The sequence below is a fragment of the Sorex araneus genome, chromosome 2 (genome assembly GCF_027595985.1).
Source record: "Sorex araneus isolate mSorAra2 chromosome 2, mSorAra2.pri, whole genome shotgun sequence".
NCBI lineage: Eukaryota > Metazoa > Chordata > Mammalia > Eulipotyphla > Soricidae > Sorex > Sorex araneus.
Genome location: NC_073303.1, coordinates 345,064,248 through 345,086,134, shown reverse-complemented (window position 1 = coordinate 345,086,134; position 21,887 = coordinate 345,064,248). Strand labels below are relative to the sequence as shown.

Genomic DNA, 21,887 nt, shown 5'->3' with positions numbered 1-21,887 from the left:
ACATGAGAGCATGGCAGGAGGTGAGACAGGGATGAAGATCTTTGAAAGCTCCACTAAGGAATTTATATGATGTCTGAAGGAGGTTAGGCGTAAAGGCAGATGAGTGACTTAAACCATTACCCAGGGGGTAGGCATGGAGGAAGATACTGATAGAAGTAGTTCAGAGAGGAATTCTGCAAACACATGGCATTTGCCATAGTGCTAGTCTATTAAACTAAGCAAACAAACCATTCCCAGCAGCTTTTGAGCAACATTTGACATTCCAGGGTTATGGCACTGGGTTCAGAATTTATTGAGATCTGTAGAACTCTCCAGGAGACAGAGGCGGATGTATAAATAAGTATCCAAACCATTAAAACATAACATCATAACACCGAAAGCAATTGAACCAGAAGACTATATCACTCAGGATAAAATTAGGGGTGTGTCCTACAGGTAAGGTTGTGTTGATTGGGCACACACCTGGGAACACAGCACCTGCAAGGGGATCCCAGTGGCTCTGAGTATTGTGACTCACGTGACTTCTTTTAATTATTGAAAATTTTGGTAAAACATAGGATGGTTATTCTCATTAATGGGTTTCTTTTTTTGGTCTTTTTGGGTCACACCCAGAAATGCTCAGGTGTTCCTCCTGGCTCTGCACTCAGGAATTACTACTGGCGGTGCTCAGGGAACCCTATGAGATGCTGTGGATGGAACCTGGGTCAGCTGTGTGTGAGGCAAATGCCCTACCCGCTGTACTATCTCTTTGGCTTCGATGAATATTTTTTTAATGGAAGGTTTAACATCTTTTTAATTATTAGGATTTTATTTTAAAAAAGTTGTTCACAATAATTTATTACAATCAGTATTCCAATTCCAATATTTCCATTATTATATCTTCCAGCACCATTATTTCCAATTTTCCCAACTACCACTCAAGCCTGCCCTAATAGCAAGCCCTAAATAATTTATTTTGTATTTCTTGTTATAAATAATTCACCAAAAATGATCAAAAATATTTCCTTAGAAATATTGAATGGATTTTAAAGTGATTAAAAAAACCAGCTTTAGCTTTTAAAATTAATATACAGGGCCAAAGATGTGGCTCAGTGGCAGAGTTCTGAATGATAGTCTTGCATGAGTGAAGTCCTTATTTGATCCCTGGAACTGGGATAATAATAATAGTAATGATAATAATAATAATAATAATAATAATAATAACAATAATAATAATGTTAAACTAAAAATTTAAAATAAATGAAATTCTAACTTATTTTCAGCCAATTATTCTTGTTCTAGCTTAACAAAAATTAAGGTGCTAGGTGGAACAAACTAAATATCCATCATATGCCTAACAGCAGGAAAAATTGCAAGGAAAACCTAACTAGTATAATGACTTGGAATGAATTTGAAAGCGTTAATGGAAACACAAGGCCCTCAACCTTGAGAAATTCATTGTCCTTTCACTTTATTATCATTATTATTATTATTATGCACTACAGTCATAATTAAAATGACCTCTCCCTTGCCTGCTTTAGCATTAAATGCAAGCCAGTGAAAAAAGACGATGGAAACACTTAAGTCCTGTTCAAGAACCAGCCATTGCTTCCAGTGGTTCGAATAGCCCATATTTGTTTATTCCATCCATAGTTATCAATGCTGGGGGTGGTCTTGGTGGTCTCTGAAAACAGGATGTATGTTGCCAATGGTGCCCAGCAAGGCAGGGTCTGAGAAGCCCTGCATCATGGGGCCCAAACACTAAAACATCTAGCCTTGCTGCTAGTGTGTTTCCAGAAGTGGCCCTGCGGTCCTCTGGGCACTACTAGTGAACACCCTCCTGCCCCCCCAGTAAAAAAGAACCTGGTTCATAAAAGATTATGAGAAAACAGATTTAGTTTTCAGATCTATTTATTATGAAGCCTTTTATCCAGACAAATATTTGGAAATATTTCTTATGACATTAAGAAATTATCCAATAAAAATTTTTAATCTAGTTTAGCTAATAATCTAATATTCTTGGTCTAAGAGGCCAGTTATAATCCAAGGCCAGCCAGTAAGGTCCCTATTACTTCTTTCTCTGTCATGGCTAATTTTACTAAACTTTCTCCTATGAGCCGAACACTGGCAGAAATGCCTCCTGGATCACTATAAAGTTTTTTTTTGTTTTTTTTTTTTAATAAAAGGATATTGGTTCCGCCACCTTCTAATTTTGCTATTATCTCTCAATTGAGCCTTAAGGTAGAAAGTTTTTAATTTTCCACATCGCTGAGGCTAAATAAAAAGAAAGTAAACCAACTGTCATAAGGTCCACTTGGGTTTCTCTGACTCCTGAATATATTTGGCAGTTCCAGCTTTCCAGAGAAGTTCCTGTGTGTTTATGGCGGGGGGGGGGGGGTTCTATGTACCTTTCATTTTTCTATAGGTTCAATGATGTGAATCTCCTTAGTGCATGTTTGGGGACATTCTAAGGGAATAAAGGCTCTCTCTCTATATATAAATATGTGTGTGTGTATGTGTTTAGAGACACACACAATTTCCCTACCTTCTGTACCTTCCTTTTTTTTTTTTTTAAACCCAGATAGTGCAACAAGAGTCAAGATGTCCCCCCTTGGAAACACACAGACACAGCAGGAGAGAAAACAGGCTGTGATCATAGATGGCTGCAGCCAGGAGGAACCCTAATAAAATTTCCAAATTTGAGATGGAGAAGGAAACCCAAGATCACTTCCATAGGAAAACATAGCAAATGAGTCACGCAGCTGGGCCTGAAATCCCCAATGTCCCTGACAATGCTTTCTCATTCAGCATTATTACCAAAATTCATAATACTGAGAGCAAGGGAGAGGGTTCAATACTTATTCCCTGCCACCCCTCCCCATATCCCCCTTTAAAATAGCAGCCAGGAGCCAGGGAGGTAGCTCAGTCAGTGGTAGAATACTTGCCTGGCATGAGCGATGTTTTGATTTTGATTTCCGACACCACAAAAAAAACAGGACGAAACAAAACATAAGAAACAAAAACAAAAACCATAACACGTACATCATTTTGATCTTGCTAGAAACGAAAAGCTCTTACCCCACTATCTCCATCCTAATGAGAATTTAGAATCCTCATCCGAATCCAGAATTTCTATTGAATCAGAAGTTCTGAGCATGTGCGCCAGATGTTTATGTTTGAAAAAGTCCCTGTGGTGATTCTAGACATACTGAGAACCACCGCTGTCAAGAACGGCTGGCATCCTGGCACCCACTCACAATGCCTTTACTTTAACTCTCATAGTCTCAGCTTCTTTTGCTAAAATAAACAAACACCCACGTCTCTGTTGCTGTTGAGGGGTTGGTTGTGCCAATGGGAATCACACCAGGAATGTCAGGAATTATACCTGGCAATATGGGGAGTTGCAGGGGATTAGCTTGGGTGTGTCTCGTGCATGCAGGGAAAGTGATCCACCACAGAGCCACAGCCCTGAGCCTGAGACTACCTTGTTTCTCTCTAGTTAAAAAAGAAATCAAAATTATTACAATGGGCAGGGTATTTTGTCCCCCCTCAGAAACTGATACACAGACACAGCAGGAGAGAAAATAAGCTGTGATTACACAAGGTTGCAGCCAGGAAGAACTCCAATAACATTTCCAAATTTGAGATGAAGAAGGAAACCCAAGATCACTTCCAGAGGAAATCACAGCAACTGAGTCATGCAGCTGGGCTGAGAACCTAAAACCCCCAAGTGTGACTGATCCAGGTTCAATGCCCAGCACCCCATATAGTCCCCCAAGCACTGTCAGGAGTAATTCTTGAATGCAGAGCCAGAAAAACACCCCTGAGCATCAAGGAGCGTGACCCCAAGTCAAAACAAAACAAAAAACAAAGACCCCCAAGAAACAAAAACAAAACTATCACATTCAATGACGCTATGGCAATCAAAGGCCCACAATCATTCAGTCTGCTTAGATGATGTTTTCAATAGTGTCTAGGTAATTCTCCATCTCCTGGGTCTTTGTGCTCACATGTAAAGTGGATTTCGGAACATTCAAGGTTCCCAGCAATTTGAGTAGCACTGAGAAGAGTGGAGGAATGTGAGAGGAACTTTGACCTCAAATTCCCTTAAAAAAAAAAAAGAAGGTTGTCTAACATATCTGTCGTTCCCCTATGGTGATGGATACATGGAGTGGAACGTCAAACAGACCCATGAACTTGTTAATCTCATCAATAGCGAAGTCTAGTTGATGATACACTATGGGCTAGACTTAACCATAATTCTTAGTCACTTTATTAACATTTCTTTTTTTTTTTGCATTTTGGGTCACACCTGGTGATGCTCTGGGGTTACTCCTGGCTCTGCACTCAGGAATTACCCCTGGCAGCACTCAGGGGATTCCCAGCATCCCATATGGTCCCCTGAGTGCTGGGAATTGAACCGGGGTCGACTGCGTGTGAGGAAAATGCCCTACCCGCCGTGCTATGGCTCCAGCCCCATCATTAACATTTCTTATGAAAATATTTCTATGACAAAATCCAAAGATCAATGAAGATTGTTCTTCAAAAGACTCAAATGCAGCAAGGAAAAGACACACCTGGGCGGGGGCTACCACAGGGATGGGGAGAAGAAAACCTGGCACATGGGAAAGATAAACACAGAGGGATCCAGAGAAGTAACTTACATCTTAATTTGTCCATGATCTTCCCTCCACACAAGGTGGCTAAAGCCATTTTGACAGCAAATACTGAAATTTTACCATGGCCTTCCCTGTTCAATGATAAGAGGGGGAGAAAAAAAAAGAGACAATGTCATTTGGAGAAACTTCAATAATGAGGTCTGACATTTTTTGTTCTGTAGAAATCATAGGACAATGTAGCTTCAGGCATTATGTGAATACATCCAATTTGGAAAAGGTTATGAATACAATTTAACACGCATTTCTCAAAAAAAAAAACACACAACATGTCAATTCCTTTTTTTTTTTTAGGAACAGCAGACTCTTCAGACATTTCTCTGAATATGTCACTTGCTCAAAGTGAGCACTGGAATATGTCTACCTAACTCAGGATTTAATTACAGAACCTGGTTTTCTATAATTTAAATTTTGGCTTCATAAAATAATTTTATGCACAATGATTCCACATTTTGTTTAAATAAAGCTTAAAAATCAGAAAAAAATCTTTTATTTTGACCAAATTCAGGAACCCTCAGACAAAAACAAAGGGATTTTTTTTTATCATACCCCCACTGCATTTATTGAGGAAGCATGATTTTCAATACTGCTAATGCATACATAATTTCAACATCATTATCAGACTCTTTTTTCAAACATTTCTTTCCACAAGTCCACTGTGCTTGTGTGATACATTTAATTTTCAAAAGGAATATTAAAAGGACAAAAGTAAGAACTCCATTTGGATAGTTTTTCTTTACTTCAATTATATAAGAACTGCCAAATCTTCCTTGAGTCAGGAAGTATAACTAACTTTCCTTCCACTCGGTATAATAAAAAAGGCATTAAATATTTCAGCTAAATGATTCTCTAGCTGGAATAAATGGTCTATTCTTATGCCTTTAGAATCAGAAAGCATATCAATTTGTAATTAATTTCTATACTGGTTACTACTATTAAGAATTATAAAAGGAATTACTGAAAATAATGATATGGCTGAAAGGCAAGTAAAGTCTGTTTTGACAATGGTGTAATATATCCATTAATCATTTATGTGAATAAACCCATATATTTGATTAAATATGTATATATATATATCATCACGCCAGATGAGAGGGGAGAAAACAAAATTAGAACTATATCCCTCTGAAGAAAATATTAGAAGATTAAAACATAGTAAGTAATTATCTTTTTTTTCACCAGACTTCAGAGACAGAACATTAATATTTATATTAGCACAATGTCTGAAACATAGATAACCAGAGTGAAAATGTGACCAAATCCAATGCTAGTAGATTTCCTATTTATATTTCATTGTTTTTATTGAATCACCATGAGATACAGTTACAAAGCTTTCATGTTTGAGTTTCCGTCATACAATGATTGCACATTTCCACCACCAATGTCCCCAGTATCCCCCCCCATCCCACTCCTCTTCTCTCTGCCTCTATAAAAGATAATTTCCCCCATACTCTCTCTCTACTTAAATTTCTAGGCCTGAGAAGATGAAATATAACTATTTATTGAAAATGGATACTTGGACACCTGATGTCAGATCTAACATGTTTAAATAGAACTCATTGTTATCCAAATCATCTCAGACCCGCCTCCATGCTCTTCCTCCTACCGTCCTGGGTATGTTTTTCAGAATCACCATGTACTTACCAGAAAAGAATTCTGGGGTGGGGGCATTGTTTTTCCTCAACTCATTAACACCCCCAACAAATGTATGAAAGACTAAAATATCCCACAAAGTGCACGCTGCACCAAATCCCTTCATCCCGTTCCCCTATGGCCATTGTTTGCATCAGCTCTTGCTTTCACATGGTAATAATCTCTGAGATGATCTCTCTGCTTGCACACTTACATTATACGTTTGACCATATTATATTGTTATTTAAAACCCCATGTCCTCCTCCTCCTTTCTTCTGAGGGATTTAGTTCTAACTTGATCTCTTTTCTCCCATCTCATCTGCGGCCACTTCTGCTATGACCCTGCTGTGTCTCAATGGCCTCACCCGTTCCATCATGTATGCCCAGGCCTCTCCGACTGATTAGATTAGATATAAATATGAGGCTCGGCAGCTTTATTCCTCTGTCTCAAAACAGTTTTCCCTCTGAATGTGGAGATAACCCCTGCTCACTTTACATTTACCTATTATTTTATATCAATCACACTAGAAGACTTTGATTTATTTGTGGGCATGTAAGCAATCTGACTCCGAACTGTGAGATCTTTGGGGCAGAGACCGCTGGCTGGTAAATTAGCTGAATTCTTAGAACCTGCATTTTGTCTAAACAATACATTTTTTAATATTAAGGAATGGCTATTAATCGTTATCATAAGTGCCCCTACAAATTTAAAGGTCCACTCATTAAGCCCTTTACTGATTTTAGAGTAGGTAGCTATAATAAAAATGCAATGATTTATAATGAAAACAATTATATTCAAAATTCCCTGCATTCTCAATTACATAGATAACTAAAAGTATTATTCTTTTTACTACAAGAAATAACCACATTTTCTTATGCTGAAATATGGTCCAAATAAAATGACACAAAACATGGAAAAATTTGAGTAAGACTTCAGCCAAAATGCAAAAAAAAGAAATTGAAATGGAATAATGTTAAACTTCAGAGCAATAGACAAGTTTCTTTTAATGAATCAGAGAGAACAATTTCACTCATAAAAGGGAACAGACCACAGATGATGCTAGAATACAGTGTTTCTCCAAAGAATGAAATGAGTGTAGCTTATGGGTATATCCATAAGCCTTAGCTTTTTAATGAGGAAGATCAGAGGGAAACAGCCAGTCTTGTATTGTTCCTAGAAGCACAAGATTAATGATATTAAATCCAACAGTGGTTGTATCAGAGCTATTCTGCCAAATTGACACAATAAATCTAGATAAATCGCCAGTGGAGGGCAGCTCAATGAGAGTTTTGCAGGAATTCAAGTGTGAAATTAGTCCACTGGAATCTATTGGCATGCAAGCTACTGTGCCAGATTGCAAATGTGACCCCTATCACCGAGAAGGAGTCAGGGGGTGTGCAGGAGCGTCCATACGGGCGGAGCCCAGGTCTTGTTCACCTCGAATCTGCCCCTCACCCTTATGACAATGGATATCAGGAGTGCAAGTAATTATCATCGATGACTGACTCCACAACAGAGAATGCGGATACCAAAGAATTGAATAACATGAATTATCTTTTAGAACATTTCCTGTATCTAGAATAGGATGCACAAAGGCTGGGAGAGAAGATTTTTTTTCTATAGACCTTTAATAACATTTCATACAAAAGTTGATTTTATTTTGTCACCTGGGAAGCTAAGGATTAGGGTATCTATTTTATAGTTCATAAAGGACTTAACAATGACACAGGAAATAAGGAATAGGGAGAAAACGGTACACCTCAAATGGAGAAACGTTCAGTACTCTGCTCATTCAGAATCACGCCTGGCTGAGGCCAATTTGATTCACAGCCATCTGCAAGGACCTCAGGGTAGAAGCCAAGTTCCCGGGAGACTTGTGTCCACAAGCAGGACAGCGACATATTGTTCCAAAGTGAGTCTGCCCAGGAAGTGCCTCAGGAGAAAAGCGGTAAAACCACACATATGGAAGGTTGGCTGCCAGCCACAATCCAGGAAGCAGACCTGCCAGGGTGCGGGGGATGAAAACATGGGTCATTCCTAATGCTGCAGGCAAAACAGCCTCAGATGGACCAGGCCGGGAGGGACACTCTCTCTTCCTTATAAGGGTGATGGTAACATACCTTCCGTTTCATGTACAAGCCTGGTCATTGTCTCAAGAAAGACTGAACCCAGCTCTCCTGTGGCCAGTGTGCCCATTCCAACCAACTTCTTAGAGATGGGGTGGGCCTTAGAATCATAATCCATGAACACAAACATCTAAGCTTTCCTTTTCGAATAAAACCTTCTAGTGCAGTTGGTTCTTCAGTAAAGTAGAGGCACTTTCTCCGAGATGAAATTTCTACTTAACCTTATCATTTTCTTTTGAAAGAATAGTTTCATCTTCAAAGTAAAAGAGAATTTTACTTAATTTCCCCCCCCCCCCACTTTCGATGTGGAGTGGAAATGCAATGCACCAGGCATACTCTATTCATTTCCCTATTATCTGTATAATGGCATAATGAAGTCTATTCTATTTTTTAAAGCCAATTCTCCGAAGCTTGTGCCTGGGCAAATTTTACTTTTCTGTTCTAGCTTGCCATCCAAGTACTCAGTAAAATTGCTAATATTGGGTGGACCAGTGAGACGGTACAGTTGGTAGGGCATTTGTTTTACATGTGGTTAATCCGGGTTCAATCCCTGGCACCCCATTTGGCCAGGTGTGACCCCTAAATAAAGAGCATGAGAAAATCCCGAGCATCGCCAGGTATGGTCCAAAAACCAAAAGAAAAAAAGTTAAGCCGTCACTTAATACCTAAATGGATATTCAAGAGAAAGAGGAAATGATCAAATTATACAAACTAAAATTGCTTCCAAGTTTACCTTCTTGGGGTGGGGGTTGGTACAGCAGTCAGGACACATGTCTAGCATGTGCCAGATGCCCAGTTCTATTCCAAGCAGCACATGGATCCCGAGCATTGTGTGGTGCAGATGCAGGTGCCCGTGCACCTTAGGGCACTAGCAGCACCGTAGTCACAGGTCCTGGTACTAAACTGATGGTCGGTTGACCAAGAATTTCTAGGGACCCTGGACCTCCCGAGCATCATCTAGGAATGCCAAGCTCCATTCCTTCCACCCCAGTCCACAAACAAAAACCAAGAAAGAAAATCAAAAGTTCCATTTTGTTCTTTCCCCTTCAAAGTATGGCACATCATAATAAAAACAAAGTAGCAGGTTTACACTAGGCTGAGTTTTCTATGACTCCAGAAATCAACTGATTTCACTAAGAAAACATACAGTTTTCAGGAAAAGAAAACTGTGTAGGGGGAAAAGTTATTTTTAACACAAAGAAAAGCAACACATAGGTATTACTAAGTCAGGGACGCCTAATTCCTAACAGAATATGGGGTTTCTTTAATTTTACAAGTGTGTTTCTGTTTGAATTTTGCAGGACCAGGATATACTTCAAGTCCTTCAACAGGAGACTTGCTTTCTGACTGATGCTTTCTTGGATAGGCTGGAAAAATCATTTTTTAAAAGAGCACTAAGTCCAGAATTTCTTCTTTTAGCAATATGTTTTATAATACATTTGTAAGCATTTTGGATGAGCACAGCATTTAACTTGCTCTTTCTACATATTTTGGCATTAAATTATTGGTAAGTAGAATACCCACTCGGATTTCTACAGCTTGCTTTTACCATAGCGCCTCTCTGGAATTACTGTGTTCTTATGAATCATGTATAGATCATTCTCAATAGATATTTATTTTTAATGCTCCAGAGACTGGGAATATAAAAGTGAATAAGACATGGTTCTCATCCCCTTTTGAGGAGAAAGCATCCCATCGGTTAATTTTTATATAATGCAGTTTAATTTTTATATAATGCAGCTTTAAAAAGGGCTGGGACCATGAATTATCTTTCATTTTAGCAAAGAGCACATAGCAAGCTTGTAACATATTAAATTTATAATTACATAAGGAAAAGGAAATATCCAGATTTACCACTTGTTTTATGTTGAAAAATACTGACTGCATGAGAAAAATGGTGGAGGTTGACTCTACAGCCCAGAGGATGTGCAGTCACATGACACTCAGTGCTTCCCAAAAGTGTGCAGTGCCACTCCCAGGCCAGGGGCAAGGTGCTGAAATAATGGGGGTGGAAGTAGCCTTGGGTGCAAGTACTTCCTGTTTTTCACTCAAAGAAGGTAGATGTTTCAGGAAGGTGCTGAGTTTCTTTTTTTCTGAAAAAGGAGTCGTAGGCCAAATAAGTTTGGGAGCATCTGACAAACGTAGTTCTAGTTTTGACAGTGAATTTAACATGTGTACCTGTAGAAATCCTCTATTTGGTCCTGCAGTCTCTCTAGGCTTCTCAAAGTCTAGCAATGTAGGAGCTGGAGAGAAAACACAGTGGGTAGGAAGCTTGCCTTGTGTGTGGCTGACCTGGCTTTGATCCCTGGCTTTGATCCCATATGGCCTGAGCCTGCCAGGAGTGATTCTTGAGGGCAGAACCAGAGTAAGCCCTAAGCACGGCTGGGTATGCCCCGAAACCAAATATATGTGCGCGCACACACACACACACACAAATATATATATATATATATATATATATATATATATATATATATATATATATATATAGGCATATGGGAAAGAATTCCTCATAGCACTGTGCAAGGTGAGTTTGCCAGAAGTTTCTCCAGAATAGAAGATAAATACTGCCAAGAGATCTCCCTTACCACCCCCCTCCCAGGAATCCCATCTGCTCCTCATCCAAAGTATAACCTTGAGAGGAAAATGAGTGACATTAGCGATGTAAAAATCTCTCCACAATTGTTAAAACTCTTTGGAAAGTGCTTCCATTTTAGCAAGACACAGGAAATCTTGGAAGAGAGTATTTTCAACCAGAGAAAATTTTTGATGACTCTCGTATAATGTTTTATGAATAGCTTGCATATAAGATGAACTAAGGAAAAAAACCCTGCAAAGCCAAATATGCACTATTTTAAATATCCAGCTCTAGTTGCATAGAATGAAGAGGAGAATATTTGTTTCATGCGGCTTCTCTTTTTCCTTTACTTGCATACAGCCACCTCGTTTCAAGTGTGAATTTGTTTTGTTGCTGTGCAGAGAAATGGCTGTGTACTTTGTAGTGAATCTTGCAATAAACATCTGAACCATTTTTAAAATTCAAAAGGCAGTGGGAGTTTGGCAGGGCTCCAGAATCATTTCATATCCATGCATTGGAAATAGTACCCTGCTGGTGCCAGGAGGGCTCAGCCGTGGGAATGATGTTCAAATGGCCCAGCGAGGTGCGATGTGTCAAAGACGAAAATGCCAGGATTCTGTATTCTCGACATAAAACTCCTGGATGATGGATTTAGAGTTCCGCATGGCTGTCATAAAAGTGACTCTAAATCTACAATGTAAAACTTGTTAAGTCCAAATATTTCTTTCACATACACTATTGTCAAGTATGTCTAAATACCACAGACTAGAAAGGTTAAGAATGTGAGCACAATAATGATAGCCTATAAAAGGGAGAGTAGATCTTGGGAAGGAAGTGTCTTCACTGTAATTTTAAAAAACAAGCCGGAAAGCATAAATAGACCTGAACTTTAGCTGATTCCTGAAACAAATTGATTCCTTCTTCAATCATCTCTTTGAGTATGAAGCTATATTGCTTGTCAATTATTTAACCTTACCATGTCTTGGATCCAACATTCATTTGACACAGAAAACATAGTGCCAAACTAGTAACGCTGCACACAGTAAATGTTGGGTACAATTTAGCTACTACTACAGTTCTTATTTTTATAATAATAAGAGTATAATGACTGGCGGCTGTGCATAAAATTAAAAATATAGCTTGATTCCAGAGTAAAAGTGTTTGAAATATTCTTAACTATCCTATTATGAATGTTGAGTACCTGATTATTTAGCAAATAATATTTGCTAAAAACAAGCCATTGCTATGTAATCATATATTATGATAAACTGTCCCAAGAAACGAGTCTGCTGAACTGAAATTCAATTAAGGGCATCAGTGTGATGTTGAAATTTGATTTTTCATGAAATAAGAAGAGAGTAAGAAAAATGCATCAAAATTTTGATGAAAATAGTACCCCTCCCCCCACATTACAGTCCGTGATAACCAGAAACCCTCCCTCTATGAACATCTAGTTGTCTTCACAATAGAGTAGAAGTAAAATTAGACAGTAATGGATTCAGGTGACAGAACATTTGTAGATTTGCTAGGTTTTTAGTAAGACACTAGAATATAAGGAAGATTTAATCCCAGGGGTTAGGTGTGGGGCAGAATTTACCAAAAATTTTTTTTTAAAAAAAAGAAAGAAAGAAAAGATGGGAAACATTAAAAGAAAAACATTACTACCATCACCCAACCTTTGACTTTCCTCTGTTCATTCACTGATGTATTCCTGATCGGGGCAATACATCTGTGGCTGTGCTTACAAAAAATAAGACATGGCTGGCTGTGGGAGACACGTCAGCAGGAAGTGTGCTTTAAGAGAAGAATAGAATCATGTGCCAGGTGACCTGGGGGAGTGATGGACTGCACCCAAATGTGAGTGCAGGGGCAGATACACTCCTTCTCCTGGGAGTCTCTAGAGATCCCTATCCCTCCAAAAGACCACACGCTGCAGTCATTTACAAATTATTTTCAAGGTGACAATTAAGTCCCAAGAAAGGTGTTAAAAAACAGAATTGAAAAAAAAACCACCAAAATTGTTTCCATCTCATAACTTCCTGCCATGATGTTTTTTTTTCTTTTTCTTTTTTTTGATTCTCAAGTTTCTAAAAGTAAAGAAAGAGTTCTTAGAATACTTCAGAAGCTTTTCTCCCCCATCCATCGCCCAAAATTGGGATATGTCAAGAGGAGAAAGGAAAAGCTATTGCCAATGTGTTGCTAGAGTTTGAAAGAAAGAGAAAGCCTTAACCAGAGGAAGGTCTACCTGCAAGTGAAGCAGAAGGCAGGCTGGTACCAGGGGGAGTAGATGGAATGGAGCAAGAGAAGAGACAGGATAGGGTGTGTGTGTTTTGGGGGGATGGGACCTTGCATGTGGCTAACCTGGGTTTGATCCCTGACACTTCATATTATCCCCTGAGTACTGCCAGGAATGATCCCTGAGTGCAGAGCCAGGAGTAAGCCCTAAGTACCACTTAAGTACCACTGGATGTGGCTCCAGAGCCACCCCCCTAAAAAAAAAAAAAAGAAGAGACAGACTCAAGATGCTTACTATTTCTTAATATTCCTCCCTCTCCACCTGCTCCCAGGGATACCGCCATTATCTGAAGGACAGTCATGAAGAACAAACATCGCTCAGCCTACCAGAACTGGCTGTTCTGAGACAAGACGGCAAGCGTGGGCAGAGGCTATGGGTGTCAAATGTGATCTTCCAACATTCCACAAATCTTCCTGGGTGTGTACTGTAGCTTTTCAGAGGCCGACTTGGCCAAAGAACAGAGGAATTTTGCAACCAGGACACTGATTATATAGTTGGCAGTACGCAGAGAGCTAAGAATAGAGATCTAGGTGTGCTATGGCTGGGGGAGGGGATGTGCTATTCTCGGGGAACTCTGGAGGAAGGAGACATATTCAAATGAAGAGGAATTTGATTCTTCTTTCAGATTTTCATTTTCTTGGCATAGTTCAATTGGCTGGATCTATAAAAATTGAGGCATCACCAAAATTAAAAAAGCATGTTTTTTTGAAAGTAGGCATTTATATGATTTCTATTTTTCCTTTTGTTTCATGAATTCAATTTCTGTGTGCTTCCTGAGTTTAAACTGCTAGGCCTTCTTTCTTTCTCTTCCATTACCTCTTTAGTATGGGTCTCGAATATTCCTAAGCACTGGCCAGACAAATAGACTAAGCAGAATCTTCTGAGAGTCTTAAAATATGATTGCATGAAAGGTCAAGTTAGCAATTTTCCCTTTTAGTATTCTAAAGCAGGTGCAAAAGGGAAGGTGTCAATACTGTCCAGACCAAGGGCTATTAGTAAAAGCTCTTTAGAAATTTTAGGCTGATAATATAATTCAGAGAATTTTTAAATATATACTTCACAAGGCCTATACTACATTTGCCCAAGACTAAGTACCCCTCCACACCTCCCTCAGCCCGGCACTAAGGGGTGGATAGACTCTGGACAAATGAATATCTTTGTACTTCAGATCACTCATCTGTAAAATGAGACACTGGAAGACTAGTTCTTAAGATCTCAGCAGCGCTGGCTGAAAAGCTCTGATCTTCTGCAGGGGAAATTATAATATAATGAGGCTGAGTTTCAATTATAACTTCTCATTGTACATGGCTCTTTGTTGCCCATCTATTTCACACACTTCCTGGCTCCTACCCCTGAACTGGTTGAGACACACCTTTCAACTTCTCCCTGTTGGCTCCAGGGTCTCGACAGGACTCCTCAGAAATGCTAGCTTACACGAGCAAGGGGGAGCTAATTTCTCCACCCTCTTGAGGCATTGTTAAATTACTCCACAGGCACAGCATCATACCGCACTTGTCAGCATCCCTGGCATCTAGGAAGTGTGGGATGAGTTATACAATGGTCCATGCAAGATATACACAATTGCCCTCAAATTCTGATGGGTGTTATTTTTCTTCCTAGATGTTTCCACAGCAATTAAAATGTGTTAACCCCACACAGACTTTATTGAGATAAGTACCTGATCAAAGGTAGATGGTGACTCTAGGAAATCATTTGGAAGACCAGGCAGGACAGGAGAGAGGGTAGATGGAACATGAAGTGAAAAAGAGACATTCAGACGGCACTTACGGGTCAAAGGCAGCCAGCAGGAAGTTGAGCAGGAGGCTGATGGACTGTTCCACATGGATTTGGTGAGTGGTTGGCATCCGTTTGTTGAGCTGGTAAAAAATGGTGGAGAGCACAGCCTCTAAGCGGGCCACATTGAGTTCTATGTTTGGATCCAGGTTGTTCAGTGCATTTTCCCGCAAAGCTTCTATGACGTTCCAAATGTCAACCAGGTGCACTACACATATAATTAGAGCAGAGTGAATGTGTGAAGAACATTTAATTCATGATTTAACATGTCCTACTGTCCTGTTCTGTCTTGGTGCCTCACAAGCTTCAGCGTGTGTTCAACTATCACAGAGGTTGACATAGTAAATATACATAGAGTACATGACCTCAAAGACCTGACCGCACAATGTATGTTAGGTGATAATGACTGACAGAGTTATTTTTCGGTTGTCTTTTACCCCCTTGTGACATGTGAAGAAATTAAGGGGAATGAACTGGCAGATGAAAAGGTCTAAGACCAGTAAATAGCAAAAGTGGTATTTGAATCCAGTTTAATTTTGTTTTCTGAAAGTTGAGCTGGGGTCTGAAGAGATAGTACAGGGGTTAAGGCCCACATCTTGCATGCAGCTGCACCTGTGTGCAGGTTTGATCCCCCATACCACATGATATATCAAGCAATGTGGGGTGCAGCCTGGAGACCCCCAGGCACTGCTAAGTATGGCTCTGGAGGCCCCTGAGCACAGGCAGGATGATGAGTTCATAGGAGTAGTGCCTGGGGCAGAGACCCAATAACAAAAATATAGTTGAGATATAACTGATCTGTATATATGTACATATATATTGTGAAAACTGAATGTGTACAATGTGTTTATTTGGTATAATATATGTTACAATATGATTCAGAGCCTGGCAAGCTACCCGTGGTGTGGCATGCTTGTTATGCCAAAAACAGTAACAACAAGTCTCACAATGGAGATGCTACTGGTGTCCGCTCAAGCAAATCGATGAACAACAGGAACGACAGTACTACTGTGCTACAGTGCTACAATGTGATTGTCATCAGTGTTACTTAACAACTACATCATGTCACATTATTAAAATTAATTCTTTGTGCTGAGAATTTCTAGGATCCTGTTTCTTAGCAATTTTAAAGTATATACCACTTGTGATTATAGTTAACAACTTTATTTCATTTTAGGTTTTTTTTTCCCACTGTACGTGCTAACCCTTCAAAGAAAAAGAGAGAACATTTAAATTCTGGAGTTTCAAAGATATTAAAATTGTACTTGAGCATTAAAGGTATTGTTTACTTATATATATGTATATATATATATATATATTAGTGTTATTGGGCTGGAATAAAAAATAGAGAAAGTGAGCACAGATAGGAAGATAAACTGGGGAAAAGAAAAATGATCCCTATAATGTAGCTGCAGAATTAAGTCACAGATTACTTAACTAAGCAGATCAAAGACAGTATTTTAGCTACATTATCGACTAGCTCATGTAACATAAGTCACGGTTACTTTCATTAGGATAGTCAAGAAATCCATTTCCATTTCTTTTGCTTGCTCTGAGGTCTTGTTATAACATCCTAGAAACTATTGCTATGGTCTCAATGATGGAAGCGTTCATTACCCCTCAATGTTTCTTCATGCTCCTTTGTAATCCCACTCCCTGTCTCAGACATTCACAGAAAGTCTTTCGTTGATGATTGTATATATATATATATATATATATATATATGTATATATATAATATACATATATATAGTGGGGATCATACAGTATATTCTATGGGGGGACATGGGGGTCTGTGTTCTTTTATTAATTCTCACTACTTTGAGAGTCATCTATGTTGAGGCATGTATAACAGCTTGTTCCTTTTTGTTGCTTAATAGTATTCTGATAAATGGATAGAGCAAAATTTGGTTACCAACTTACCTGTTGACCAACATTGGTTGTTCCAGATTTGATTATTATTAAAAAAAAGTTTCCATAAATAATCACATACAAATCTTTGTTTAAGGATCAGAGGATAGCTAACAGATTGGCAGCCTATGTTAAATCCCTGGTACTGCATATGAATGCCAGACCATCACCAGGAGCTGATCCCTGAGCACTGAGCCAGAAATAGCCCTTGGGTACCAACCAGTGTGATCCAAACCTGGTCTCCCCAATATATGTCTTTGTATAGCCATAAGCTTCAATTTTGTCTTATTAAATACTTGTAAAATCACTAGTTGTATGATAAATTTATATTTAATTTGTGAGGAGTTTCCAAAGCAGTTACAGTATTTCATATTCTCACTCATAGGAACTCTACTTTCTCAACATATTCACCAAGCTTAAGGTTTATTTTTCTTTACACCTTTTCTTTGAAACTATGCTATCACCTCAGTGAAGTAACATATCTTTATTTCAGTTCTTAATACTTTTTTCCTTCAACATCTCCAATGTTTTTGTCTTCTAATCTTTACTCACATCCGAAACTGTTCAAACAGCTAAGCCAACATCATTAATACCATTGATCTTCCATTTGAAATCCAAACACCTGATCCAAATAAGGCTCATTTTCGATAAGCACATGCCCTTTAGCCTCAAAGACTTAGAGCCTCACTTTTCTCATCTACAGAGCATTCCTTTAGTGGAAAATACATGTAGTTAAAAGTGTTCTGCTGGGGCCAGGGACAACTTCCTATGACTAAAAATAAACAATGGAAATCATTTGAAAAGAAGAATCTCAGTGACTTATCTCTACTTTGGGCAGAGGAATATGAATCACTTTCCAACTGAACAACATATACTTGTTGGATTTTTAACAATGTCATACTTATGTCATCTACATTTGCAATCCATCCATGTTTTACATAACAAGAGAAGCATTTTATTTCCTAAATATTATTTATCCAGCATTCCTGCCTAGAAAATAAAGAACTTCCAGGGAGGTGATATCTATTAGTTGAACTAATTGATTTCATTTCTTGACAGATGTAGCTGGGGGTCCCTGTACTTATTCTGGATTTAGTCATCGAGATGACTATTTGGATGCAGGAAGCAAAGAGGGCAGTGATGATGAGATCTGGTATGATGAGATCAGCCTATTATCCTGACTGATACCAGTGCCTAAGTGGCCAACAGCTACTGACCTATTCTCACCTCATTCCTGGCTATAGATCAGAGGAAATAAGCATTACTGTGAGCATCAGTATAGGAGGAAGAGGGCGAGAACCTAAGAAGGAGAAATTGTTCTGGATAGAAGGTGGGGTCCTGGATGCTTGTGTGTCTCCTGGTGTATCTCTGTAAGTCTCAGAGAAACTCTCAAAACATCTGGAGGGGAATTATCTGGGTCCGTGGGAGAAAAGTGGTCAATTGACCAAGGGAGGGGGGATGTCTCTTTGGCACTTCTAGGCTATACTCATTTCTTTGCCAAATCCACTTTTACGGAGGTTTTCTTCCCTGATTCATAAAAGTCACCCAATTCCAACTTCTCTCTCCACTCCAGCTAGATCTGGACTTAATATCTATGTCTTCAAATGTCAGTTCAATCAATAATGAAGTTATCTAGAGTCTGTCTCCAACATAAGATCTCAATTTCTCCATTTCCATGCACTCTAATTCCCTCTACCCAATTTCACCAACCAGTATAATGATTATTACGTCTTACTGGTTAAAAAAGTCAGTTCTTGCATTTTATTCTTTATTTACTTTAACTTTTTAATGTAATATATGAAGAGTGAGATATCTGAGCCTAGGGTCTTTTTGTTTTGTTTTGGTTTTTGTTTTTGGCTTTGGGACCACACCCGGCAGTGCTCAGGACTTACTCCTGGGTGTGTGCTCAGAGATCACTCCTAGGGTTGCTCTGTGGACAATATGCAGTGCTGTGAATAGAACTGGGGTCAACTGCATGCAAATCAAGTGCTTGCTTTTGTACTATCTCTGTGGCCATATAAGCTGAGAATCTTATTACACATATGTATGGCTGCTTAAACTTCTTGAGTTACTTCCTGTTACATTGAAATTAAATTTAGCAACACAGCTTGCAAAGTTCCTTTTGATCTGCCTCCTGTTTACTTCTTGTCTGTTTCATCCATCATACCTTAGTATCATGCCACTTCAGGTATTTTTCTGAAGCTCTAGTTTTTAGAGTTTATACCTTTCCTCTGTACCACCTTAGAATGTGGGTCATCCCCATCACAACACTTAGTGGGTTGCCTGCAATGAGCTGGACGTCTGCTACCTGCTCTGCCTAGAACATTCCACAGGTAGAGATACTCTGTCATGATACCTGTTCACACACTTACAGGACCTCACATGTCAATGGAATGTAACACTGTAGCACTGTAGCACTGTAGCACTGTCGTCCTGTTGTTCATTGATTTGCTCGAGCAGGCACCAGTAACGTCTCCATTGGGAGACTTGTTGTTACTGTTTTTGGCATATCGAATACGCCACGGGTAACTTGCCAGGCTCTGCATGTGGGTGGGATACTCTCGGTACCTTGCTGGGTTCTCTGAGAGGGACGAAGGAATATAATGAACAACTATTAGCTAAATGGGCACATGGCAAGGAAATGACTCAACAGTAAAATAGGTCTTCAGAGGATGCTCTGGACTACTAACAAGGCAATAAGACATTGTGAAGAACCACAAAAGCTTTTGGTTTGAATTGTAGTTGTATATATCCACTAAATACCATCTTAGAAAGTGGAGCCAAAAATCAATCCATCTACAGGAATAAATTTCACAAAACTTAAAAAAAAGAAAAAAGAAAGTGGAGTCAATAATATCACCTACCCTCAGATGATTACTATTAAGATGTAATGAGATGCTGCTTGCAAAATGAACTAGGAAATGGGCTATATGAAAGAATTGTTTGTTATTATAAACAAAATCATCGCATGAAAGTTATTAAAATAAATGTATTCTACATTTGTTCCTATATTTAAGATATAATGAAAATGAAGTATTCATTCTGGCTGTGATAATAGATCATTATAAATGACATCAACAGGATGACAAGTGATACAAGTGATAGAAATGACATAATTTAAGAAAAGCTTTTTTATTAGTGAATCACCATGAGGTACAGTTACAGACTTACAAACTTTCGTGCTTGCCTTTCAGTCATACAATGATTGAGTGCCCATCCCTCCACCAGTGCCCATTTTCCACCACCAATGATCCCAGCATCCCTTCCACCACCCCCACCTCATCCCCTTCACCCCACCCCACCTCTGTAATAGGGCATTCCCTTTTGCTCTCTCTCTCTCTCTCTCTCTCTCCTTTTGGCCTTTTGGGTGTTGTGGTTTGCAATAGAGGTATTAAGTGGCCATCATGTTCAGTCTATAATCTACTTTCAGCCCGCATCTCTCATCCTGAGCGGGCCCTCCTAGCACCCTTCTCTATCTGAGCTGCCTTTTCCCCCAGCATGCAAGGCCAGCTTCCAAGCCGTGGAGTAATCCTCCTAGTACTTATCTTTACTATTCTTGGGTGTTAGTCTCCCATTCTGTTACTTTATATTCCACAAATGAGTGCAATCTATGTCTGTCCCTCTCTTTCTGACTCATATAAGTGACACAATTAAGCTAGTTTTCATGTGACATGTTTTCATGTTTTTATATGACAGTTGCCTAGCAGGCTCTTCGGACTCCAGGGCAAACACTATAGATGTGGTTCTTGTCTCAGGAAACTAATGTCTCAGGAGTATGTCTGCCTAGGACATACACATCACTCAGGATCACAGATGATCGGGAATGATGACACCCTGTGATGTCCAGCACACTGAGTATGGGAAGGGATTACGTTCTGGTCACTAAAAGGCCAGAACAAGAGAAGATCTGAGGAGCATTGCAGCTGTGAGAAGTACTGGAGCTTTTCAATGAAAAGTATAAAGGCACGGCTGTTGAAGCTGGGAGAGTGATAAGGTGAGAATTGCAGTTTTAAAGTGTGATTTCTGACTGTCAGGGAAGAAACCACCAAAGAAGGATGGGCGCGCGTCTAGAAGTAGCTAGGCCCGAGACTGCAGTCTGAGAAAGAGGCAGGGGCATTTTTGCAGGGGACAATGGCACAAAGGAAATAGTGCTCATGCACATTGTCTGTCCTTAAATTCATGGTGGAAAGAACATTAGATTTTACAGCTCGAAAGGTCGAGTCTTCACTCCTGGCTCCTGTAAAACTGTGGATATATTTCTTCACCTTTGTGAAAGTTTTTATATTCTTTTTTTTAGAAATGAGGTGACTCCGGAGAAAGTGTTGGTATGGACAGAAGAGAAAATAGATAAGAAAGTTCAGACCACAGAGCTTGATTTGTAATAGGTGACCAACAAATGGCAGCGCTGAACATTAAACTTTCTTGTCTGCAGTCATGCTAGGGTACTAACATTTGAGAGATCTATGAATCCAACTTCATCCTTCGCTCCAGCCCCCAAAGTCAATAAACGGATCAATATATAATTTTGACCATATAGCACGTGGCTGATAAAAAAAAAAGAAGCATCAGCCACATCCCAGTTATAAAGGCAAATGCTTAGAAGGGTCATTGTTATAAATTCTGAGTTAGCAAAGTTTGAGCTGATACTTAGAGACCTGGTGATGAAGGGCCTTTTTCGCTAATGTTTCTTGGAAATGTAATTTTCTTGGTAGCTGCTCACAGCAGGTTTCCAAAAGCCAGATGGATTTAGATTGGCTTCCCCTCCTGGGTATCGTTAGGACCTTGGACAAGTTACTTCTTTAGTATCAGTTTCCTCATCTGTAAAATGGAGGCAACGAAGTTTCTGCCAGTATAGGGTTATTTGGGGGATAATCTGAGATAATCTATAATGCACT

General features: G+C 39.3%; 1 protein-coding gene across 4 annotated transcripts in view; it reads right to left on the bottom strand.

Moving 5' to 3' along the window:
* Window positions 1-21,887, bottom strand: part of DTNA (dystrobrevin alpha) — a 367,610-nt gene that overhangs the window by 78,767 nt on the left and 266,956 nt on the right. For all 4 annotated transcript variants that reach the window (XM_004606060.2, XM_055128332.1, XM_055128333.1 and 1 more), the window contains 2 exons: window positions 15,077-15,290; window positions 4,644-4,729 (listed from right to left, as the gene is read on the bottom strand). In XM_004606060.2, the coding sequence (XP_004606117.2) occupies window positions 4,644-4,729; window positions 15,077-15,290 (300 nt within the window). The remainder of the gene's footprint in view (window positions 1-4,643; window positions 4,730-15,076; window positions 15,291-21,887) is intronic.